Here is a 27,170-nt window from a genome sequence, read left to right on the forward strand (position 1 = left end):
AGGAATCGCTCCCTGATAATCACGTTTTTTAAACGAATATAATGTTGTTAAACATAATTATATCATCGGTTTATACCGTCTAATGAGAATGCTATAAATATATGAACTTTAATTAAATTATTAACTTGTTGCTTCAGAAAGAAAGACAAAAAATGTTCTCGAGTAAAATGTTATTATCTTTTGAAAGTTAATTTTCTAATGAACGGAGAAAAGGAAAGGACCACAAACTTCATGAATAAAACATTTAATACTTTATGAATCATTTGGAAACAAAAACAGAATCTTAATCAAATAAAAATTATAATAATGAGCAAATCACTTTCTTAAATTGTTTATTATTTTTATACATTCATTTCATTATACATTTTAAAATGTTTAAGAACAAACTTTCATCTGACGATAAGCTATGTATTTTGTGTGGTTGATGGAGATCGTTTATTACAAAAGTTTGTTGAAGGTTTTGTACTTTGAATGAGTAATTTCTCTATAGCACGCTTTAAATACAGTTGATAATATGCAAACTTTTAAGGGAAGTAATATTAAAATAAAAAAAAAATCAACCACAAAGATAGAAATCACAATAACTTTTCACAAGCACATTACCCAAACTGCTTGTGTTAAAACACGTTGACTTCAGTGAAATTATTATTTTACTAAAGTTCGCAAAGACGTACCAGAAAAATCAAACTCATATAAACCTATACGCCTCCCGCTAGTACAGCGGTACGTCTTTGGATTTACAACACACAATCAGGAGTTCGATTCCCCTCGGTAGGCTCAGCAGATTGTCTGACATGGCTTTGCTGTAAGAAAACACACATATAAGCCTATAATTTCTTTATGAGCGTGCTTTTCAACAAATAATTCCTTGGCGATTTATCAAAACTAATTCGTTAACAGTGCTTTGTGTTCATCATGATATCTTTTGTTTGTTTAGCTCAAAACTCCACAATGGACTATCTGTGCTCTGCCCACCACGAGTATTGAAACCCGGTGTTTATTGTGTAAGTCCACAGACATACTACTGTGTCACTGGGGGGCTCGTCATGTTATTACCCTGTATTTAGTATAAAATTTCGTTGTGATTACTTTATTATAAATATATGAATTATGATCTTTTATATAATATACCCATCTCTTATGTTTACATACGGCTCAAACTGTAATTAATAAATGGTATTGAACCGTATTTAACTTATTTATGAAGTTCATGTTTGAAGATTACCAAAGTCCTTAGTCCAACCGTTCCCTTCTTCACTATATCGTATTATTAATGAACAATATTCTAAGTTATTTAGTTTTTATTTTTGGATGGTATTATTGTTTTCTTACAAGTGTGAATGATATGAAATTGTAGGTTTATTGTATGCTGTAAAACAATATTATCAAAAACTAAACATAATGTGTGACCAAGAAATATTTACGTTTTAAAAAAAAAGTTTAACTAGAGATGAGTATTCCACGTACATTTGACAGACAATTGATAATAAATCATTGATAATAATTTTCAGATTGTTATATAGACAAACGAATGAAAATTCTCTTTCAGAAATTTAATATATAATTTAATTCTGACCACACAGAAGCAGTATTATCCACTGAAATAAAAGTTTATACAAATGCAAAAAAGAAAGATATATATTATTGGCGCCACATATTTCAGATCGTTTAAGTTTTGTGTTATATTCTCGGACATACTAAAAGTTAAGAAATGACTAATAAGATCAAAAGTAGGCCTTGCACTTGGGATAATGTTATTATATTTATACACACTTAAATACTTTGACGATACTTAAATTCCCATATAAATAGAGAAATACTCACGTAAATATTACAGTACTCGTGTAGATTCTGAAATATGCATTTTTTAAATTTTTCGCCATCTGTTCATTTGCGAGAAACAAACTTCTTCATTTAGGTAACAATTTAATTTAAATCAATAATTTACATTACGAATAAAATACAGCTTTTTACTATTCAGATTGAATGTTCATTTTTTTATGTAGTAAGTTGAAGAGAGCGTGATTTATGAAAAGCTTTTGAAAATTACAAAACTGACAATGAATTTCTATTTCATGACAAATTTTATGACAAATGAGACAGTAATTTATTTATTCTCTGAAGCACTACTAATTTAATACGAAACTTATCATGATAAATTCTGATTGCGGATGGTGAGGATAAAACTAGTTTCATACAACTGAATATTTAATTGGGGGATTGCCACTTGTATAACAAATAACGGTTTCCACTCGTAAACGTAAATTTAATATTTGAGTTTTGAAAATATATAATAAATCACATGTAAATTAAGAACTTTTTATAAAAAAACCAAAAATTACATTATGTTGAAGTACCCGGTGATGGATAATGAACATCATATTTTCTCAAAATAATCTTAACATTTAATTGAAATAAAAACAAAATGTTCCAGTGTGACTAATAAATGTTTAGTTTGTAATCGGTGTTTAAGAGTTTTTCGTAATAATTAAAAAAAAAGCTGGTAATTATTTTTCACGTCACGTTATTTCACATCATTTTAAAAACAACAATAAAATATATTTAAACCAATGGGAAAATAAGCTGTTATCTCAAGTTTGGTATGAAAGATATCCTATTTTCACAACAAAGATTACCCATTATGCATCACCTGCAGCCTCATACTTCAACATTTCACGCATAAATCAAGAAGTTTGTTACACATTTTTGAATGTGAAGAAACATCAAGTCGCGTCCCTTGAGAGATTGTTCTACACACACAAGTTTTATTTTAGAATTGTGAGTTTTCACTACCAAGAAATTTCAATCTAATTAGTTAAACACCAGGGCATAAAAAGCTATAACAATGTTTTAGGAAAAGAAAATATTATTCTGTGCATTTTATACAATCACGCTGTTCGATTTATAAGTGAGCCGAAAGATGGCACGAAGTAAATAATTTTAACTAAAATTTACAACTATTCTAAATTACCTAAGTTGTATTTCCCAATCTTTCCTTTAATGTTATTATTCTTATTATTATTGAAAGAAAGCGCAAATAAATGACTTCTGAATGATAATCTTCGTTATTTCAAACATATGCTAACATGTTTTCATATACTTTTCTGAAGTCTATTTCTTTGAAAAAGCGTATGAAGTTTTTGTGGTTACTTTACAAATTATTAAACACAAAATATGAAAACTACTAATGTAGAATAGGAACACAAAATCACCTTTTTTATCACAGTCTATACAACAGAACTATATCAATTCCAACGTTTCATTTCCTTGGTCTTTAGAACCGAAGCTTAACTTATTAAGAAGAAACGATGAGTCTGATTTAGTGTGTTGATACTGGCGCGCTGAGCGCTTATAAGGCTGTTTCAATCCAGGATGGCCGTCAAGAATAACTGGCACGACATCCGGTGGGGTGGTTGAAAACACAGATTTTTCTGATGTTAAAGAAGGAAGTCCATAAATGCTAGAAGGTCGGGAGTTTTCACCAGGTGGACTTAAAATATGAAGTCTTTCGAGCTGAGCAAGAACATTTTTTGAGCATGACAACGAATTTTCATGATTATTTATCTCGCTATTTGTTGAATTTTGGCACAGTTGACCGAGACTCCCTCTGGTAGAAAGACTAGAAACTGGTACATCAGAGCGTATATATGAGAATTCAGAGGTAGCAGCAGCAGATCCGCCATTTTTTATTTTTGTATCTGTAGCCGTTACTGAAAGTATATGTTGAGCATATAATGAACGCTGAGAAAGTGCTGGTGAAACTTGTAAGGAACGAGGCGAAGGTTTCTCCAAGTGACATCGAACTGCTGGACTTCTCACGTAAGACACTAAAGACGTATAGGACCCAGAAGAACACTGTGGAGCAAGTCTGGGTGAGAAAACCGCTCGGCAGGGGGCGCTGACTCCAGAATCAAAAGGAAGACCAGTATTGAGATCATCGCTTAATTCGATGTCTGTCGTCACTGTTAAAAACGAAAATACATAATATAAATCATTCTTCAAATGATATTAAGTTATTGGAATATTTTAAATAAACTATAATCTATCTTTTTATGTGTAGAGGGAGCAACAAACTTTGTGCATATATCTTACAAATAATTAAATTATAATTTACAATTATTCATAAGTTATTTAATGGTTGTCTTCTTAAAGAAAAATTATAAGACGCCAAGGTGTGAAAGAAAAACTAATGTGCCCCTGACATTCCACAGCTACTAATTTTGGAGTATTTACAACAGGCTTATCAAAATTATCATTATAAAAACCTTTTATGTTCACTTTAATGGCAAGTATGTACGCCCAAGTAACATTACAATTCTAAAACGACGTTGAACACCTTTTAAACCTATCATCAAAACGCATATAGGATATACATTGACATTTTAAAACTGTAACAGCCGCTTGGGTGAACACACTTTGTATTAGAAATACTTTATTTCACACTATGCTTATCTGTTCTCATGGGCCTAACGCAGCCCAGTAGCTAATGTGCTGGACTATGGATGTTAGGTTCCATGATTTGCATATTACCGAAATATATGTATATCGCACTGCACACAATGAAGTCGTGATTACGTCACAAGTGTGATAGTCAAGACCCACTATTAGAATAGAATGTACCAAGAATTGTAGGTTTGTGGAAATAACCAGTAACTTTTCCTCTAGTCTATCATTTCAAAATTAGTGTCGGCTCTCGCAGATTCAGCTCCTCTCCAGTGATCTAAATGTAAGCTTGAATGCAAGCCAATTTTCAGTATATGTGTTAGGTGAATGGATAGTAAGTACTGTATAAATTGTGTAAGAGGACTACATGCAAGATTTATTGGTCCGGCATGGCTAGGTAGTTAAGGCGCTCGACTCGTAATCTGAGGGTCGCGGATTCGAATCCCCTTCGCAGCAAATTTGCACGCCCGTCCAGCCGTAGGGCGTTATTATGTTACGATCAATCCAACTATTCGTAGGTAAAAGAGTAGCCCAAGAAATGGCGGTGGGTTTTGATGATTAGCTGCCTTTCCTGTATTTTTAAACTGGTAAATTAGGAACAGCTAGCGCAGATGGCCCTCGTGTAGCTTTGTGCGAAATTTAAAAACAAAAAATAATATGTATTATTTGTAACTTAGTAAAAATTAAAATATATCATACTGGCACTAAATATTTCTACAATTATTTTCAATACTTTCTAACGATGTGTGTGTCGACTGAAAACTACACCTGAATATGAGCTAATGGAAATGTAACCACTAATATTTTATCTCTACTTACTTTTTTAGTTACCGTTTTTAAAGTGTCTCAATAGATACAATAACAAAATAATGTTTTAAACTTTGTTGTTCCACCTGATTGAGTGTGTTCTTATTATAGCAAAGCCACATCAGGCTCTCTGCCGTGTTCAACCAGGCGAATCGAACTCCTGATTTTAGCATTATAAATTTGTAGAATTACAGCTGTGCCAACAGGGGACTCATCTGATTGAGAGCAGAATTGAAATGAGAAAAATATGTTTTAAATCAGGATTTCAAAACATGCTCTCCAAGACTATATCGTTAGTCGCATTATTGTGTTGTATGAAAACGCTGACAACCGCACCAGTGTAATAATTTTTCATCGTTTCCTAAATTTATGTAATGAAAAATGAGTCATCTTAAATCTCTTATGAAGTTTGTGACAAAGCATATAAAGATACTGCAGGCATGTGGCAGACGTTTTGTGGTCAGATGAAAAGACAGTTGAGCTTTTTGTTCTAAATTCCAAGTGTTACATTTGACGCATGCCCCACACAGCACATCACTCAGTCAAGATACCACCTGTCAAGCACGATGGTGACAGCATTATGTCCTGGAAGCGCTTCTCATTGTCTTATTAGAATTGAGGGGAAAATTGATGGTTCAAAGTACAAACAAATCCTATAGGAAATTCTGCTTGAGTTAGTCCAAAATCTAAAATCTGGTTGAAACTTAATATTTTAGCAGGACAATGACCCAAATCACAAGACCAAAGCAACACTGGAGTGGTTTCCAAAGTAAAAAGTGAATGTCATGGAGTGGTCCAAAAGAAAATTTATATCAAAACCTAAATATTGCAGTTCATCAATGATTCCCAACGAAGTAGTCAGATTTGGAGCAATTTTGCCAGGAAGAATAGAGAAAAATTACACCACCCTATTGTGCAAAGTTCATAGTGACCTATCGAAAAACAACTAACAGCACTAATGTAACACTCATGATAATTAATAATGGAAGGATATTCAATCATTTCATTTGTACCAATGCCTTCGGTATATGTATGTTTATAGCAAAAACACCAATTTAACTTAAAAACTATTCTTAAAAGTGTATAAAGTGTCAGCAAAACATTGTTTTCTAACCATTCTTTACTTCATAAGAATACATGATGATTGAAATACTTAAGATTTTACAAAGTATTAACTTCATAAGCCTTCATAGTAGATAGTTGTGGATATTACAAGTTTATTTGTAAGAGCATAAAAAGTGTACTTTCCGTCATTCACTGTTCAGTTGGTTCATTCCATTGTATAAGAATTCTTTTTCAAGACTACAAATTACTGCCTAGAAGGTAAAATAGTTAACATAGGTGTACAGGTTTCTAAGTTTATTTGCTGGTTAAAAACGCCGTCTGAGCTAGAGAATTTTGTTTCGAAATCTGTTTCATGAAATAAAGGTTTCTGTTTGTTTGTTTTTGAATTTCGTGTAAAGCTACACTAGGGCTATCTCGCTAGCCGGCACTAATTTAGCAGTGTAAGACTAGAGGGAAGACAACTAATCATCACCACTTACTTCCAACTCTTGGCCTACTCTTTTACCAACGAATAATGGGATTGACTGTCACATTATAACGCCCTCATGACTGAAATGGCGAATATGTTTAGTGTGACAGCTAATCATTACCACTTACTTCCAACTCTTGGCCTACTCTTTTACCAACGAATAATGGGATTGACTGTAACATTATAACGCCTTTACGACTGAAATGGCGAGCATGTTTAGTGTGACGGGGATTCGAACCCGCAACCCTCGGATTACGAGTCGAGTGCCTTAACCACCTGGCAGTGCCGGGCCACAAGGTTTCTGAAATTGTAAAGCTGTATTTTAGCATCAACTTAAAATAATGGAGCGCATACGTTTTCAGAGATTTCTCCTATTTTGCAAAATTGGCAAAGTTATGATTAATCTTCTAACACGTTTCCTGTTATTTATTGATGCTACTCACTTTGCTTTAAAGGCTAAGTTTAATCTTGTTAATAATAGGAAAACACACGCAATCATACTTTCTATTTTTAACATATCTTTTTAAACTAATAGCAACAAAACAACATCACGTCAAACAGCTAGCTATGATTCACTAATGCTCAACATTCTTGAAAATATAATAAAAGTTTATTTAACACTTTCTTTATCATTTCGAGGTGTTTCTAAGGAATAATAGGTATAAGTATTCAGGTGACGCTTTTCATCTCAAATAAATTACAAAAGGTGTAAAATATTTAATAATAAAAGTGACACGGAAAATACACTGCTCTATTACATCTTACCCGAAATCCTTTGCGGTCTTCTTCCAAGATGTGGTGTTGATTGTCTTTCTGAAGTTGGCCGGATATTCCCGTTTTCTGGGTTTCGATTTCGGTAAAGTAGAGAGGGTGACGTCACACCATCATAAAGATTATGTTTCAGTATTAACAACTGGCTATAAGTAGATAAAAACATAAAATCAGTTGGCCAGAATACCAAGCGTATTGGCACTAATAAAACAAATAACCCTTGTAATAAAATTAGCAGATAATGTAAAAGCTTTAGTCAAATTATCACAGCGAATAACACGACCTGAAAATAATAAACTAAAGAACGTTTAGGAATAATAATTACTTTGAGAATAGCGATCCCCTAACATCACCTCCTAAAATTATTAATAACATTATAAATTACTACAGATATTCATTGATCAAAATAAGCTGGAACAACTTAAATAATGGAATCTTACAAAGGGAAGTGTGAAAGTGTCAGAAAGTGCTTAATTAACGTAAAAATATAGGTTACAGGTTAGTACAGTACGTAATTAACCATACAGCACAAACGGTACAGAATAAGCTTCCATTTCTATATATCATAATTAAAAAAAAAGAACAAATGTTTGTTAGGTGGTCTTATTTCGATTTCCATCACCAGGGCGGGTTATTGGTCATATACATGAAGTACTTGTGAATAACAGAGAGTTTTTAATTGATTCAATTATATTCTTTTACAAAATATCAAAATTAATTTTTGAATAACTAAAACCATGACTTTCCACAAACACTGCCTATGATATCTATGTTTAAGATAGCCACTAAATAATTGACTTGCCTAGGACAGAAACTTTATCTATGATCTCCCCGTGTTAGAAAACACTTTATGTATGACCTCTGTGACTTTCATGTGCAAGATGAGCAACTTTGTGTCTGATTTTGTCTCGGACAAGCACTTTTCTTATTGTCTCTTTAGAAATCTCTATGGCCCGGCATAGTCAAGTGTGTTAAGGCGTGCGACTCGTAATCTGAGGGTTGCGGGTTCGCATCCCCGTCGCGCCAAACATGCTCTCCCTTTCAGTATGTAACAGTCAATCCCAAAGAGTAGCCCAAGAGTTGGCGGTGGGTGGTGATGACTAGCTGCCTTTCCTCTAGTCTTACCCTGCTAAATTAGGGACGGCTAGCACAGATAGCCCTCGAGTAACTTTGTACGAAATTCAAAAACAAACAAACAAATTTCTAAGGACAGGAATAGTGCTGCCATCTCTGTATATAATATAACAACTTCGAGGAAGGACACTTTACTCAGTCCATGAATATTGCTCGTATAAACCATTCATTCACTCATCTCACACACAAAAATAGCTATAATAATTACCGTAGAGCTTCTAATTATTCAAAATATGATCCAGTTTATTTACCTGCGAGTAAGCTTTCTATCAGTTATCTGAGGCGTCAAACTCTGAGATTTTCTGAGAACTTCCCGCCGTCCCTTGCTAGAACCAATAGCTTCCTGTAGAGCGAACATCCAATCATCGAGTGTTGTTGGTGACCAAAGTAGCAACTGACCTTCTTGACCAAGGCGCACGGCTATTACACCTTCACGTTTTTTGTCGGCCCACTGGAGTCCTTCTATGTCCACTAAATTAATCTATAGGTGATTAAAAGAAAAGAGTGTTTAATGAAAACTATTCAAACGAGTAAGAACAGTATGTTAATGATACACGTTTCACTCAAAATGAAAACAAAACTACTCCAAGCTAAATTATTTATCTACAATATTTTAACGTTCATCACCTTGTACAAGAAGCTGCCCATCTCTGACATTCCAACCTTCGCTCCCTTTTTAAAACACGCCAGATAATCTCGAGTGAGAACAAAATAACGTTCCTTCCACCGACTGAAGAACTTGTCTCTCTGTTGCCATAGCAACCCCTTCTTGAGCGTCGATGCATCCAGCGAGATCGGTTTGGAGACCGGCTCTTCTTCCGACGATGTCATGGAAATAATTTTGTTTTGATCGGGGATTTCTTGCGATGTATGCGTATTAACAGGAACATTTATCATTGGTTCATCTGCAACATAAACATGAATCAACTGAAGTATATCTATTACACTGAATTAGTTGCGAAAAAAAATAATTATCCTGGGAAAGGTTTACAGTTGCTTCTTCTGTTAGATAACAAAACAATATGTTTATAAAATTACACATTTAATGGTTGGTTTAAAAACAGTAGAGATATATATCTACAGGATATCAAAAAAATGTAAATATTACAACTACGTCATACTACAAACGAAAACAATTGACAGTAATAGTATGAAAAAACAAGATAAGTTTGTACAGTAAAATCACGTGATAATGATGTCATTTTCAAAAATAAATGTGGTAGCAATGCCATATGAAAATACAGGTTAGCGGTCTATAATGACAACTCTGTATTGCTTTTCTGAACCAAAAATCTCTAATTAATGTATTAAGGATACGATTATAATAATATAATAAAAGTCTCACTACACAACGACTTTATTACTAACTCTAAAAGGCTTCTTCCCTCTGTCATTCAGTCGAAAACGCTCTCACATACCTTTCTTGGTAATGTTCAACCATATACAACGTCGCTTAGCAACAAAACTATTACCTGATTGTTCTCAGGCTAAATATGGTGTTTCTATTGAATGCTCAATATTCATGTTGATTTGTTAGAAATATTTGTTTTTATTTTTATTTTTGGTAACTCTGATTATGTGACAGCAAAACAGTTTAATTCAAAAGTTTTTAATATTAACTTGTAGCTAATAGCAAAATAAAATTTATCAAGTATCGTTTGAACTGAGCCTTACTTAACGTTTATGTATTGAGTTACACTAGAAATAGGCCTACTGTTACTAACATTATAGGGTCGGTGTTTAAAAAGTTTTAAGCGGTTAATAAATGTTAATTAATTAAATATTCTTTCGGTAGTTTAACACATGCATTATTTACTGAACCTTACAACATAAAGAAAAATAAACGCTCATATCTACCAAATATCTTTTATCCTATGTGCAGTCGAAAGAGTTGAAAATTTATGTCTGAATGTCCGCACTATATTTTCTACTTCCTGACCTAGAATACAGTAGAGATGTTCGAGGGTATTATTTAACTCTTTTAGAGAGGTTTGGTTTAGGTTTGTTTTGAATTTTGCGCAAAGCTACACGAGGGTTATCTGCGCTAGCAATCCCTCATTTAGCAGTGTAAGACTAGAGGGAAGGCAGCTAGTCATCATCACCCACTACCAACTCTTGGGCTACTCTTTTATCAATGAATAATGGGATTGACGGTCACACTATAACGCCCCACTACTGAAATGGCAGACATGTTGAGTTTGAGGGGGATTCGGACCCATAACCCTCAGACTGCGAGACGAGTGCCCTAATCACCTGGCCGAGTCTTCTTTGGCTCCTAGTAGCATTGATGAGTTCTTTGTTATTTTGAATTTTGTGCTAAGCTACACAAGGGCTATCTGCAATTGCCATCCTTAGTTTAGCAGTGTAAGACTAGTCATCACCATCCACCGTAGCTCTTAGATTACTTTTTATCAACGAATAGTTAGATTGACGGTCACGTTATAACGCCCCCACAACTGAAAGGGCGAGCATGTTTGGTGTGACTGGGATTCGGATTCGCGACCTGTTGTCTCATGCACTGTCGAAATATATATACAGTTTTACAAACAATCTAATAAATAACGAACCCTACCAGACATGCATACATTGAACTTCCATACGATTGACTTACGTGTATGACATTATTTGATAGTGTCAGTAAAATTTCATACATTCAAAAATGTAATGAATAAATTATCGTTTCAAGTTCTTTTATTTACAACATGCGTGTTTTAAGTATATTTCCGTGCTGTTACTTCCATTCTCCTTCTCTATGTATAAGTAAATTAAATATTTCTTCTGCATATGCGCAACTAGGTTTTTGTTTGTTTCTTTGGAACTTTAAAACATACATAATAACTGACGCTAAATCTTGTATTACGTCATGTAGTCGTTCATGGAAATTTAGTTACAAATATTAAGTGTAAGTTTTTAAAACCTCACAGTGATTGTCACCAAAAAATTTCAATTAACTGTAATATGCACGATAAATATAAACATCTAATACATAATAAAGTCACTCCAGAGACTTCCTAAACATGTTTAGAATATCAAGCAAAGCTGCATGAGGGCTATCTGCGCTAGCCGTTCCTAATTTAGGAGTGTAAGAATAGAGGGAAAGCAACTAGTCATCATCACCCACCGCCAACTCTTGGACTACTCTTTTACTAACGAATAGTGGGATTGACCGTAACTTATAATGCCCACACGGCTGAAAGGACAATTGTTTGGTTTGTATTTCGCGCAAAGCTACTAAAGAGCTTTCTACGCTACCCGTCTCTAATTTAGCAATGTAAGAGTAGAGGGAAGGAAGCTAGTCATCGTTACCCACCGCTAACTCTTGGACTACTCTTTTACCAACGAATAGTGGATTGACCGTCACATTATACCGCCCCCACTGCTGAAAGGGCTAGCATGTTTGGTGCGACGGGGACTCGAACACGCCTCGGATTACGAGTCTAGTGCCGTAGCCACCTGGCAATGCAGAGCCTCCTAAATACGTAAGCGTAAAGATAATACTTATCTCACGTTCAGATGATCAATATACGAGACATTGGCTCTTCACATTTTTATATTTTCAATAGTTTATTTAATTTTTAATTTCGTTCATAAAATGAAAAGTATTTACTGAGCATGTAGGGTATGTAAAGTACTGTAATAAAGAACGTAAACTATTAATAAATTTAAATAAATTAAAAAACTTTACGTGTGTACTTTATACACCGAAAGAAAATAAAACCTGCGTCAAATTACTTTTACAATTAAAAATATATAGAGGACTAAATTCGATAATATTAAACTTTTTTCCATCTCCGCTGAATGATATTTGTGTGGGGAATTCGTGCAAAACTGCCCCTCCTCAATAGTACAGCGGTAAGTCTACAGATTTACAACTGATTATCAGGGTTAAATTCCCCTAAATGGGCTCAGCAGGTAGCCCGATGTGGCTTTGCTATAAGAAAACACAAACACACTAGTGCAAAACTACTCAAGGGCTACTTGCGCTAGCCTTCCGTAGTTTTTAGTTGATAGAACAAAAGGATAGCAGCCAACAGTTCTCATCACCAACACATTGGCTACTTTAATAGAATTTGACTGTAACACTTACAATGATCCACGGCCCCAAAATGCAAAGCGCATTTTTTGCAGCAATAGGATGCAAAATACAGACTGTGTAAAATTTTAATTACTAGCCCACGTGCGAATGTATTCTCAACACGGCTGGTATGGGTATTAAAACTTTAATTAAAATAAAGTACAGAACAACGTTTCGACCTTCTTAGGTCATCTTCAGACTAACAAAGAGGGCCACGTAAGGTCCCTAGCTCAGCGAAACAGAGCTGATAAAAACTGAAAAATTCGGAAATAATCCCATAATTTACTTTGTGTATGAAAGAGGGCGCCATTTTAAGAATGTTTACACTAGTTATCACTGTTTTTTTCATAAGTTGTTTAGACGTATCAAAAGAAGGACTGTAACTTCATTGTTAAAATATGACTGTGACTATATTATATTCCAAACAGTTTGTTAACGAATTATCAAAATAATTTCAATTTGTCACAAGAATTCTGAATCGCATCAGTGAAAATAATAAATTCTGTTTCTCTCCTTTGTTCAATTATTAAAAGTCCTTCGCTGGGCAAAACGGTAAGCCTACAAAGAAACGGAAATAAAGAAAAGATAGACATTTCCTGTTTTCACTTAACGAATATTATATTTGACACAAATGTTCACATACAAGTCTAGGTAAACATCTCTGAAAACTGAGTGACTAAAGGAGTTATTTGTTTTGAATTTTCGCGCAGAGCTACATTAGGTCTATCTGTGCTAGTCGTCCCTAACTTACCAGTGTAAAACTAGAGGGAAGACAGCTAGTCATCACCACCAACTCTTGGGTTACTGCTTTACCAACGAATAGTGGAATTAAACCTCACATTATAACGCTCCCACGACCGAAAGGGCAACGATGTTTGATGTGACAGGGATTCGAGCCCACGACCAATATGAGTTGAGCGCCCCTAACCACGTGCCATGACGGACCATGGCCGAAAGAAACACCTGTAATAAGCAGCGTGTCTCTTACATCTAGTAAACACGTGTTGTAATAAGCCCAACTGGTAATTTATCAATGGTTAACTTTTTATTTGATTTCTTTCGACACTACAAATTTAATTTTGCTAGTGTTAAACAATTTCATTTGGATAGAGATTTTACAGCGTGGTACAGTGTAATCATAAATCGAACTAAAAATCAGTATACTACTTTATAAAAAAAAACTTATTTTAACTGTAAAAACACGAATAAGTTAGAAGCTCCCCATTTCTCCCAAAATACGATCGTGCTAAGATGTTAACATAATACTGCGGCAGTAGTTAGTGACAATAATTTTATATAAAGAAATATCAGGGGAAAAACAACGTTCACAAAATTAGAAGCTGTGTTTTTAATAAGCCTTTGCATTATACTAAGCTAATGTTATGGGTTTTCACGTAACTTTAAAAGTACATACACCTGTTCTATTCGACAAAGACGATATCCCACGACCACGTACAGTGAACTCTTTGTTCGTCTGCACGCTCACGGGAACCATGCCAAGAACCCAGCCGGATTTAGAAATTGAAGATAAATCTTTCTTATATGCTTGTTTGTTTGTTGTTTTTATTGGACAGTTGCGAAAAGCTTCTCGATGGTTATCAGCGCTAGCTGTCTCTAATTTAGAAGTCAGAAACTAAGTGGAAGAGTGACTCAACAGCACCAAAAACCACCTCTGACCGAGTAGTGGGATTTCACCGTCACCCTTATAACGCACCCACGCTTTTTTTGGCGTTGTCCCTCTGAACATAGGGATGAACAATGAGTTCACTGTACGCGTTCGTAGAACGCCATCTTTACTGTACTAAACAGGTGTATGTACTGTTGTAGTTAGTTACGTGGAACTCATACCATTAATCTAGTATAATACAAAGATGTACAGTATAAGATGTTGCGATAGAATTTTCCCACAAGTGATTTAAGTTGACGATTGAGTGATTCTTTAATTCATTGTTTACACAAACATTTCGGAGTGGGATTTTTTATTTCAATTACAATCATTTGTTAAAATTGAAGAACTCAACAGCGAAAAAAAAAAACACACACACCAAAAACCAAAGCGTATATCTTATCTTATTAAAAACATCCGGTAATAAGAAGTGAAAGAAGATAAAACTTTAAAAACATGTTTACTAAACAGTAAAAGGAAATCAGGAACGTAAGGCACTAAGTCACGCTTGGTCCGGAAGGTTTGTTTGTTTGTTTTGAATTTCACGCACAGATACACGGGGGATATCTGCGCTAGCCTCCTAAATCAGCAGTGTAAGACTAGAGAGAAAGCAGCAAGTCATCACCATCCACCGCCAAATCTTTGGCTACTTTTTCTACCAACGAATAATGGGATAAGCTGTCACATTATAACGCCCTCATTGCTGAAAGAGCGACCATGTTTGGTGTGACGGGGAATGGAACCCGCGAACATCGGGTTATAAGTCGAGTACCTTACCCACCTGGTGGGCCATCGGATTTCGATAACTGCAATGGGCATGGGAGAGACAGCCAACTGTATGGCTGTGTGACAGTCAACTGTATAGCTGTGTGCCAAACTTTGAACAAATAATAAAGTTATACAGCATTCACATCTTAAATTGAGAAGATTATTTTGTGGTATCGTACGCAGGTCGCCGAAATCACGAGCTAAACCACATGGACAAAACGTGTCCTTCGTCTGCCATAAAATCGATGAACTACCGTAAAATTTCTCTTTTTTGCGATAAGTCGATTAGGTTTGTATAATTTTGTATATGGTAAAGTTAACAAGGATAAGTCCATTAGGTTAGTATAGTTTTGTATATTTTAAAATTACTAAGGATAAGTCGATTAGGTTAGTTTACTTTTCTATATGATAAAGATATTAAGAATAAGGAGATTAGATTTGTTTACTTTTATATATGGTAAAGTTACAAAGAATAAGACGATTAGGTTTGTTTAGTTTTATATATTTTAAAGTTACAAATTATAAGTCAATTAAGTTTGTTTAGTTTTGAATATGATAAAGATATTAGGATAAATAGATTAGGTTTGTTTAATTTTATACATGGTAAAGTCACTAAGGATAAGTCGATTAGGTTTGTTTAATTTTGTATATGATAAGGTCACTAAGGATAAGTCGATTAGGTTTGTTTAGTATTGTATAAGGTAAAGCTACTAAGGATAAGTCAATTAGATTTGTTTAGTTTTGCATGTGGTAAAGTTACAAAGGATAAGTCGATTAAGTTTGTTTAATTTTATATATGGTAAAGTTACTAAGAATAAGTCGATTAGGTTTGTTAAATTTTATATATGGTTAAGTTACTAAGAATAAGTCGATTAGGTTTGTTTAGTTTTGTGTATGGTAAAGTTGTTTAAAATAAGTCGATTAGGTTTGTTTAGTATCGTATATGGTAAAGTTGCTAAGGATAAGTTGATTAGGTTTGTTTAAAATTGTACATGGTGAAGTTGCTAAGGATAAGTTGATTAGGTTTGTTTAGTATTGTAAAAAGTAAAGTTACTAAGGATAAGTCGATTAGATTTGTTTAGTTTTGTATGTGGTAAAGTTACAAAAAATAAGTCGATTAGGTTTGTTTAGTTTTGTATATTTTAAAGTTACTAAGAATAAGTCGATTAGGTATGTTTAGTTTTGTGTATAGTAAAGTTATTAAAAAATAAGTCGATTAGGTTTGTTTAGTATTGTAAATGGTAAAGTTACTAAGGATAAGTCGATTACGTATGTTTAGTTTTGTATATGACAAAGTTACTAAGAATAAATCGATTAGGATGTCTAATTTTGTATATGGTAAAGTTACTAAGAATAAGTCGATTAGGTTTGTTTAATTTTGTGTATGATAAAGTTACTAAGGATAAGTCGATTAGGTTTGTTTAATTTTGTACATGATAAAGTTACTAAGGTTAAGTCGATTAGGTTTGTTTAAAATTGTACATGGTGAAGTTACTAAGTATAAGTTGATTAGGTTTGTTTAGTTTTGTATATGATAAAGTTACTAAGGATAAGTCGATTAGGTTTGTTTAATTTTCTATATGGTAAAGTTACTAAGAATAAATCGATTAGGTTGTTTAATTTTGTATATGGTAAAGTTACTAAAGATAAGTCGGTTACGTTTGTTTAATTTTGTATATAGTAAAGGTACTAAAAATAAATCGATTAGGTTTGTTTAGTTTTTTATATGATAAAGTTACTAAGGATAAGTAGATTGAGATTGTTTAGTTTTGTTTATGATAAAGTTACTAAGGATAAGTCGAGTAGGTTTGTTTAATTTTGTATATGATAAAGTTACTAAAGATAAGTCGATTAGGTTTGTTTAATTTTGTATATAGTAAAGTTACTAAGAATAAGTCGATTAGGTTTGTTTAGTTCTGTGTATGATAAAGTTACTAAGAATAAGTCGATTAGGTTTGTTTAGTTTTATATATTTTAAAGTTACTAAGAATAAGTCGATTAGGTTGTTTAATTTTGTATATGGTAAAGTTACTAAGAATAAATCGATTAGGTTGTTTAATTTTGTATATGGTAAAGTTACTAAGAATAAGTCGATTAGGTTTGTTTAGTTTTGTGTATGATAAAGTTACTAATGATAAGTCGATTACGTTTGTTTAATTTTGTACATGATAAAGTCACTAAGGATAAGTCGATTAGGTTTGTTTAATTTTGTATATGGTAAAGTTACTAAGGATAAGTCGGTTACGTTTGTTTAATTTTGTATACAGTAAAGTTCTAAGAATAAGTATATTAGGTTTGTTTAGTTTTCTATATGATAAAGTTACTAAGGATAAGTCGAATAGATTTGTTTAGTTTTGTATATGGTAAAGTTATTAAGAATAAGTCGATCAGGTTTGTTTTGTTTTGTATATTTTAAAGTTACTAATTATAAGTCGATTAGGTTTGTTTAGTTTCGTATATGATAAAGTTATTAGGGTAAGTCGATTAGGTTTTCTTAATTTTATATATGGTAAAGTTATTAGCATAAGTCGATTAAGTTTGTTTAATTTTGTATATTTTAAAGTTACTAATGATAAGTCGATTAAGTTTGTTTAGCTTTATATATCGTAAAGTTACTAAGGATAAGTCGATTAGGTTTGTTTAGTTTTGTGTATGATAAAGTTACTAAGGATAAGTCTGTGAGGTTTGTTTAATTTTGTATATTTTAAAGTTACTAAGAATAAGTCGATTAGGTTTGTTTAGTTCTGTATATGATAAAGTTACTAAGAATAAGTCGATTAGGTTTGTTGAATTTTATATATGGTAAAGTTACTAAGGATAAGTCGATTAGGTTTGTTTAGTTTTGTATATGATAAAGTTACTAAGGATAAGTCGATTAGGTTTGTTTAGTTTTGTATATGGTAAAGTTACTAAGGATAAGTCGATTAGGTTTGTTTAGTATTGTATAAGGTAAAGTTACTAAGGATAAGTTGATTAGGTTTGTTTAGTTTTGTATGTGGTAAAGTAACTAAGAATAAGTCAATTAGGTTTGTTTAATTTTGTATATTTTAAAGTTACTAAGGATAAGTCGATTAGGTTTGTTTAGTTTTGTATATGATAAAGTTATTAGGGTAAGTCGATTAGGTTTTTTTAATTTTATATATGGTAAAGTTACTAAGGATAAGTCGATTAGGTTTGTTTAGTTTTGTATATCGATTAGGTTTGTTTAATTTTGTAAAGTTACTAAGGATAAGTCGATTAGGTTTGTTTAGTTTTATATATTTTAAAGTTACTAAGAATAAGTCGATTAGGTTGTTTAATTTTGTATATGGTAAAGTTACTAAGAATAAATCGATTAGGTTGTTTAATTTTGTATATGGTACAGTTACTAAGAATAAGTCGATTAGGTTTGTTCAGTTTTGTGTATGATAAAGTTACTAACGATAAGTCGATTACGTTTGTTTAATTTTGTACATGATAAAGTTACTAAGGATAAGTCGATTAGGTTTGTTTAATTTTGTATATGGTAAAGTTACTAAGGATAAGTCGGTTACGTTTGTTTAATTTTGTATACAGTAAAGTTCTAAGAGTAAGTATATTAGGTTTGTTTAGTTTTCTATATGATAAAGTTACTAAGGATAAGTCGATTAGGTTTGTTTAATTTTGTATATGATAAAGTTCCTAAGGATAGGTCGATTAGGATTGTTTAGTTTTGCATATTTTAAAGTTTCTAAGGATAAGTCGATTAGGTTTGTTTAATTTTGTATATCGTAAAGTTACTAAAAATAAGTCGATTAGGTTTGTTTAGTTTTGTGTATGATAAAGTTACTAAGGATAAGTCGATTAGGTTTGTTTAATTTTGTATATGATGAAGTGACTAAGGATAAGTCGATTAGGTTTGTTTAGTTTTGTATATGGTAAAGTTACTAAGGATAAGTCGATTAGGTTTGTTTAGTTTTGTATATTTTAAAGTTACTAAGGATAAGTCGATTAGGTTTGTTTAGTTTTGTATATGATAAAGTTAGTAGGGTAAGTCGATTAGGTTTTCTTAATTTTATATGTGGTAAAGATACTAAGGATAAGTCGATTAAGTTTGTTTAGTTTTGTATATCGTAAAGTTACTAAGGATAAGTCGATTAGGTTTGTTTAGTTTTATATATTTTAAAGTTACTAAGAATAAGTCGATTAGGTTGTTTAATTTTGTATATGGTAAAGTTACTAAGAATAAGTCGATTAGGTTTGTTTAATTTTGTATATGGTAAAGTTACTAAGAATAAGTCGATTAGGTTTGTTTAGTTTTGTGTATGATAAAGTTACTAAGGATAAGTCGATTAGGTTTGTTTAATTTTGTACATGATAAAGTTACTAAGGATAAGTCGATTAGGTTTGTTTATTTTGTTTTGTATATGGTAAAGTTACTAAGGATAAGTCGATTAGGTTTGTTTATTTTGTATATGGTAAAGTTACTAAGATAAGTCGATTAGGTTTGTTTAGTTTTGTATATGATAAAGTTACTAAGGATAAGTCGATTAGGTTTGTTTAATTTTGTATATGATAAAGTTACTAAGGATAAGTCGATTAGGTTTGTTTAGTTTTGTATATTTTAAAGTTTCTAAGGATAAGTCGATTAGGTTTGTTTAATTTTGTATATCGTAAAGTTACTAAAAATAAGTCGATTAGGTTTGTTTAGTTTTGTATATGATAAAGTTACTAAGGATAAGTCGATTAGGTTTGTTTAATTTTGTATATGATAAAGTTACTAAGGATAAGTCGATTAGGTTTGTTTAATTTTGTATATGGTAAAGTTACTAAGGATAAGTCGATTAGGTTTGTTTAGTTTTGTATATGGTAAAGTTACTAAGGATAAGTCGATTAGGTTTGTTTAGTTTTGTATATGATAAAGTTACTAAGGATAAGTCGATTACGTTTGTTTAAAATGTATATGGTAAAGTTACTAAGGATAAGTCGATTAGGTTTGTTTAGTTTTGTATATGGTAAAGTTACTAAGGATAAGTCGATTAGGTTTGTTTAGTTTTGTATATGGTAAAGTTACTAAGAATAAGTCGATTAGGTTTGTTTAATTTTGTATATGGTAAAGTTACTAGGGATAAGTCGATTATGTTAGTTTAGTTTTGTGTAGGATAAAGTTACTAAGGATAACTCGATTAGGTTTGTTTAATTTTGTATATGGTAAAGTTACTAAGAATAATTCGATTAGGTTTGTTTAGTTTTGTGTATGATAAAGTTACTAACGATAAGTCGATTAGGTTAGTTTAATTTTGTACATGGTAAAGTTATTAAGGATAAGTTGATTAGGTTTGTTTAGTATTGTATATGGTAAAGTTACTAATGATAAGTCGATTAGGTTTGTTTTGTTTTGTATATGGTAAAGTTACAAAGGATTAGTCGACTAGGTTTGTTTAATTTTATATATGGTAAAATTACTAATGATAAATCGATTAGGTTTCTTACTGAGAATAAGTCGATTAGGTTCGTTTAGTATTGTATATGGTAAAGTTACTAAGGCTAAGTCGATTAGGTTTGTTTAGTTTTGTGTATGATAAAGTTACTAAAAATAAGTCGATCAGGTTTGTTTTATTTTGTACATGATAAAGTTACTAAAAATAAGTCGATTAGGTTTGTTTAATTTTGTATATTTTAAAGTTACTAAGGATAAGTCGATTATGTTTGTTTAGTTTTGTGTATGATAAAGTTACTAAGGATAAGTCGATTAGGTTTGTTTAGTTTTGTGTATGATAAAGTTACTAAAGATAAGTCGATTAGGTTTGTTTAATTTTGTATATGATAAAGTGACTAAGGATAAGTCGATTAGGTTTGTTTAATTTTGTATATGGTAAAGTTACTAAAGATAAGTCGATTATATTTGTTTAGTTTTGTATATGGTAAAGTTTTTAAGAATAAGTTGATTAGGTTTGTTTTGTTTTGTATATGATAAAGTTACTAAGGGTAAGACGATTAGGTTTTCTTAATTTTATATATGGTTATGTTACTTAAGATAAGTCGATTAGGTTTGTTTAGTTTTGTGTATGATAAAGTTACTAAGGATAAGTCGATTAGGTTTGTTTAGTTTTGTATATGGTAAAGTTACTAAGGATAAGTCGATTAGGTTTGTTTAGTTTTGTATATGGTAAAGTTACTAAGGATAAGTCGATTAGGTTTGTTTAGTTTTGTGTATGATAAAATTACTAATGATAAGTCGATTAGGTTTGTTTAATTTTGTATATCGTAAAGTTACTAAAAATAAGTCGATTAGGTTTGTTTAGTTTTGTATATTCTAAAGTTAGTAAGGATAAGTCGATTAGGTTTGTTTAATTTTGTATATGATAAAGTTACTAAGGATAAGTCGATTAGGTTTGTTTAATTTTGTATATGGTAAAGTTACTAAGGATAAGTCGATTAGGTTTGTTTAGTTTTGTGTATGATAAAGTTACTAAGGATAAGTCGATTAGGTTTGTTTAATCTTGTATATGGTAAAGTTACTAAGGAATAAGTCGATTAGGTTTGTTTAGTTTTTGTGTATGATAAAGTTACTAAGGATAAGTCGATTAGGTTTGTTTAGTTTTGTATATGGTAAAGTTACTAAGGATAAGTCGATTAGGTTTGTTTAGTTTTGTATATGGTAAAGTTACTAAGAATAAGTCGATTAGGTTTGTTTAGTTTTGTATATGGTAAAGTTACTAAAAATAAGTCGATTAGGTTTGTTTAGTTTTGTATATGGTAAAGTTACTAAGGATAAGTCGATTAGGTTTGTTTAGTTTTGTGTATGATAAAGTTACTAAGGATAAGTCGATTAGGTTTGTTTAATTTTGTATATGGTAAAGTTACTAAGGATAAGTCGATTAGGTTTGTTTAGTTTTGTATATGGTAAAGTTACTAAGAATAAGTCGATTAGGTTTGTTTAGTTCTGTATATGATAAAGTTACTAAGGATAAGTCGATTAGGTTTGTTGAATTTTATATATGTTAAAGTTACTAAGGATAAGTCGATTAGGTTTGTTTAGTTTTGTATATTTTAAAGTTACTAAGAATAAGTCGATTAGGTTTGTTTAGTTTTGTGTATGGTAAAGTTATTAAAAATAAGTCGATTAGGTTTGTTTAGTATTGTATATGTTAAAGTTACTAAGGATAAGTCGATTAGGTTTGTTTAGTTTTGTGTATGATAAAGTTACTAAGGTTAAGTCGATTAGGTTTGTTTAAAAATGTACATGGTGAAGTTACTAAGGATAAGTTGATTAGGTTTGTTTAGTATTGTATAAGGAAAGTTACTAAGGATAAGTTGATTAGATTTGTTTAGTTTTGTATGTGGTAAAGTTACTAAGAATAAGTCAATTAGGTTTGTTTAGTTTTGTGTATGGTAAAGTTATTAAAAATAAGTCGATTAGGTTTGTTTAGTATTGTATATGGTAAAGTTACTAAGGATAAGTCGATTAGGTTTGTTTAGTTTTGTGTATGATAAAGTTACTAAAAATAAGTCGATTAGGTTTGTTTAATTTTGTATATGGTAAAGTTACTAAGGATAAGTCGATTAGGTTTGTTTAGTTTTGTATATGGTAAAGTTACTAAGAATAAGTCGATTAGATTTGTTTAGTTTTGTATATGGTAAAGTTACTAAGCATAGGTCGATTACGTTTGTTTGGTATTGTATAAGGTAAGTTACTAAATATAAGTCGATTAGGTTTGTTTAATTTTATATATGATAAAGTTATTAAGGATAAGTCGATTAGGTTTGTTTAGTTTTGTATATGATAAAGTTATTATGATAAGTCGATTAGGTTTGTTTAGTATTGTATAAGGTAAAGTTACTAAGGATAAGTCGATTAGGTTTGTTTAATTTTATATATCATAAAGTTACTAAGGATAAGTGGATTAGGTTTGTTTAGTTTTGTGCATGATAAAGTTACTAAGCATAAGTCGATTAGGTTTGTTTAATTTTATATATGGTAAAGTCACTAAGGATAAGTCGCTTAGGTTTGTTTAGTTTTGTATATGATAAAGTTACTAAGGATAAGTCGATTAGGTTGGTTGAATTTTATATATGTTTAAGTTACTAAGGATAAGTCGATTAGGTTTGTTTAGTTTTGTATATTTTAAAGTTACTAAAAATAAGTGGATTAGGTTTTTTAGTTTTATGTATGGTAAAGTTATTAAAAATAAGTCGATTAGGTTTTTTTAGTATTGTATATGGTAAAGTTACTAAGGATAAGTCGATTAGGTTTGTTTAGTTTTGTGTATGATAAAGTTACTAAGGTTAAGTCGATTAGGTTTGTTTAGTTTTGTATATGGTAAAGTTACTAAGGATAAGTCGATTAGGTTTGTTTATTTTTGTATGTGGTAAAGTTACTAAGAATAAGTCAATTAGGTTTGTTTAATTTTGTATATTTTAAAGTTACTAAGGATAAGTGGATAAGGTTTGTTTAGTTTTGTGCATGATAAAGTTACTAAGCATAAGTCGATTAGATTTGTTTAATTTTATATATGATAAGGTCACTAAGAATAAGTTGATTAGGTTTGTTTAGTATTGTAGAAAGTAAAGTTACTAAGGATAAGTCGATTAGGTTTGTTTAGTTTTGTATATGGTAAAGTTACAAAGGATAAGTCGATTAGGTTTGTTTAATTTTATATATGGTAAAGTTACTAAGAATAAGTCGATTAGGTTTGTTTAGTTTTGTATATGATAATGTTACTAAGAATAAGTCGATTAGGTTTGTTTAGTTTTGTATATTTTAAAGTTACTAAGGATAAGTCGATTAGGTTTGTTTAGTTTTGTGCATGATAAAGTTACTAAGGATAAGTCGATTAGGTTTGTTTGGCATTGTATAAGGTAAGTTACTAAAAATAAGTCGATTAGGTTTGTTTAATTTTGTATATGATAAAGTTATTAAGGATAAGTCGATTAGGTTTGTTTAGTTTTGTATATGATAAAGTTATTAAGATAAGTCGATTAGGTTTGTTTAGTATTGTATAAGGTAAAGTTACTAAGGATAAGTCGATTAGGTTTGTTTAATTTTATATATGGTAAAGTTACTAAGAATAAGTCGATTAGGTTTGTTTAATTTGGTATATGATAAAGTTACTACGGATAAGTCCATTAGGTTTGTTTAGTTTTGTATATGATAAAGTTATTAATGATAAGGCAATTAGGTTTGTTTGATTTTGTATATGGTAAAGTTACTAAGAATAAGTCGATTAGGTTTGTTTAGTTTTGTGTATGATAAAATTACTAAGGAAAATTCGATTAGGTTTGTTTAATTTTGTACATGATAGGGTTACTAAGAATAAGTCGATTAGGTTTGTTTAATTTTGTATATGGTAAAGTTACTAGGGATAAGTCGATTATGTTAGTTTAGTTTTGTGTAGGATAAAGTTACTAAGGATAACTCGATTAGGTTTGTTTAATTTTGTATATGGTAAAGTTACTAAGGATAAGTCGATTAGGTTTGTTTAGTTTTGTATATGGTAAAGTTACTAAGAATAAGTCGATTAGGTTTGTTTAGTTTTGTTATGATAAATTAGGTTTACTGAGAATAAGTCAATTAGGTTTGTTTAGTTTTGTGTATGGTAAAGTTACTAAAAATAAGTCGATTAGGTTTGTTTAGTATTGTATATGGTAAAGTTACTAAGGCTAAGTCGATTAGGTTTGTTTAGTTTTGTGTATGATAAAGTTATTAAGGATAAGTCGATTAGGTTTGTTTAGTTTTGTATATGATAAAGTTAATAGGATAAGTCGATTAGGTTTGTTTAGTATTGTATAAGGTAAAGTTACTAAGGATAAGTCGATTAGGTTTGTTTAGTTTTGTATATGGTAAAGTTACTAAGAATAAGTCGATTAGGTTTGTTTAATTTTGTATATGATAAAGTTACTAAGGATAAGTCGATTAGGTTTGTTTAATTTTGTATATGGTAAAGTTACTATGGATAAGTCGATTAGGTTTGTTTAGTTTTGTATATGGTAAAGTTACTACGGATAAGTCCATTAGGTTTGTTTAGTTTTGTATATGATAAAGTTATTAATGATAAGGCAATTAGGATTGTTTTATTTTGTATATGGTAAAGTTACTAAGAATAAGTCGATTAGGTTTGTTTAGTTTTGTGTATGATAAAGTTACTAAGGATAAGTCGATTAGGTTTGTTTAATTTTGTATATGATAAAGTTACTAAGAATAAGTCGATTAGGTTTGTTTAATTTTGTATATGGTAAAGTTACTAAGGATAAGTCGATTAGGTTTGTTTAGTTTTGTGTATGATAAAGTTACTAAGGATAAGTCGATTAGGTTTGTTTAATTTTGTATATGGTAAAGTTACTAAGGATAAGTCGATTATGTTTGTTTAGTTTTGTGTATGATAAAGTTACTAAAGATAAGTCGATTAGGTTTGTTTAATTTTGTATATGATAAAGTGACTAAGGATAAGTCGATTAGGTTTGTTTAATTTTGTATATGGTAAAGTTACTAAAGATAAGTCGATTATGTTTGTTTAGTTTTGTATATGGTAAAGTTTTTAAGAATAAGTTGATTAGGTTTCTTTTGTTTTGTATATGATAAAGTTATTAGGGTAAGTCGATTAGGTTTTCTTAATTTTATATATGGTTATGTTACTTAAGATAAGTCGATTAGGTTTGTTTAGTTTTGTGTATGATAAAGTTACTAAGGTTAAGTCGATTAGGTTTGTTTAGTTTTGTATATGGTAAAGTTACTAAGGATAAGTCGATTAGGTTTGTTTAGTATTGTATATTTTAAAGTTACTAAGGATAAGTCGATTAGGTTTGTTTAGTTTTGTATATGATAAAGTTACTAAGAATAAGTCGATTAGGTTTGTTTAGTTTTGTATATGGTAAAGTTACTAAAAATAAGTCGATTAGGTTTGTTTAGTTTTGTATATGATAAAGTTACTAAGGATAAGTCGATTAGGTTTGTTTAGTTTTGTATATGATAAAGTTACTAAGGATAAGTCGATTAGGTTTGTTTAGTTTTGTATATGGTAAAGTTACTAAGGATAAGTCGATTAGGTTTGTTTAGTATTGTATAAGGTAAAGTTACTAAGGATAAGTCGATTAGGTTTGTTTAGTTTTGTGTATGATAAAGTTACTAAAAATAAGTCGATCAGGTTTGTTTAATTTTGTATATGATAAAGTTACTAAGGATAAGTCGATTAGGTTTGTTTAATTTTGTATATGGTAAAGTTACTAAGGATAAGTCGATTAGGTTTGTTTAGTTTTGTATATGATAAAGTTACTAAGGATAAGTCGATTAGGTTTGTTTAATTTTGTGTATGATAAAGTTACTAAGGATAAGTCGATTAGGTTTGTTTAATTTTGTATATGGTAAAGTTACTAAGAATAAGTCGATTAGGTTTGTTTAGTTTTGTGTATGGTAAAGTTATTAAAAATAAGTCGATTAGGTTTGTTTAGTATTGTATATGGTAAAGTTACTAAGGATAAGTCGATTAGGTTTGTTTAATTTTGTATATGGTAAAGTTACTAATGATAAGTCGATTAGGTTTGTTTTGTTTTGTATATGGTAAAGAATAAGATAAGTCGATTAGGTTTGTTTAATTTTTGTGTACTAGATAAGTTATTAAAAATAAGTCGATTAGGTTTGTTTAGTATTGTATATGGTAAAGTTACTAAGGATAAGTCGATTAGGTTTGTTTAGTTTTGTGTATGATAAAGTTACTAAAAATAAGTCGATCAGGTTTGTTTAATTTTGTACATGATAAAGTTACTAAAAATAAGTCGATTAGGTTTGTTTAATTTTGTATATTTTAAAGTTACTAAGGATAAGTCGATTATGTTTGTTTAGTTTTGTGTATGATAAAGTTACTAAGGATAACTCGATTAGGTTTGTTTAATCTTGTATATGGTAAAGTTAGTAGGAATAAATCGATTATGTTAGTTTAGTTTTGTGTATGATAAAGTTACTAAGGATAAGTCGATTAGGTTTGTTTAATTTTGTATATGATAAAGTTCCTAAGGAT

At 30.9% G+C, this 27,170-nt stretch overlaps 1 protein-coding gene across 6 annotated transcripts in view; it reads right to left on the reverse strand.

Annotated features, from left to right (window-relative positions):
- Positions 1-228: 228 nt before the first annotated feature.
- The window catches only part of LOC143223247 (uncharacterized), a 62,292-nt gene continuing 35,350 nt past the window's right edge, over positions 229-27,170 (reverse strand). For 3 of the 6 annotated variants that reach the window (XM_076450949.1, XM_076450948.1, XM_076450947.1), the window contains exons 2-6: positions 9,317-9,594; positions 8,941-9,170; positions 7,550-7,701; positions 3,213-3,962; positions 229-803 (exon numbers count right to left, since the gene is read on the reverse strand). In XM_076450949.1, the coding sequence (XP_076307064.1) occupies positions 3,241-3,962; positions 7,550-7,701; positions 8,941-9,170; positions 9,317-9,586 (1,374 nt within the window). In that variant the 5' untranslated portion in view covers positions 9,587-9,594 and the 3' untranslated portion in view covers positions 229-803; positions 3,213-3,240. Of the gene's footprint in view, positions 3,963-7,549; positions 7,702-8,940; positions 9,171-9,316; positions 9,595-27,170 lie in introns of all 6 variants that reach the window. The other 3 variants (XM_076450946.1, XM_076450944.1, XM_076450945.1) reach the window with 1 other exon arrangement.

Source organism: Tachypleus tridentatus, chromosome 8 (genome assembly GCF_004210375.1).
Source record: "Tachypleus tridentatus isolate NWPU-2018 chromosome 8, ASM421037v1, whole genome shotgun sequence".
Classification (NCBI taxonomy): Eukaryota; Metazoa; Arthropoda; class Merostomata; order Xiphosura; family Limulidae; genus Tachypleus; species Tachypleus tridentatus.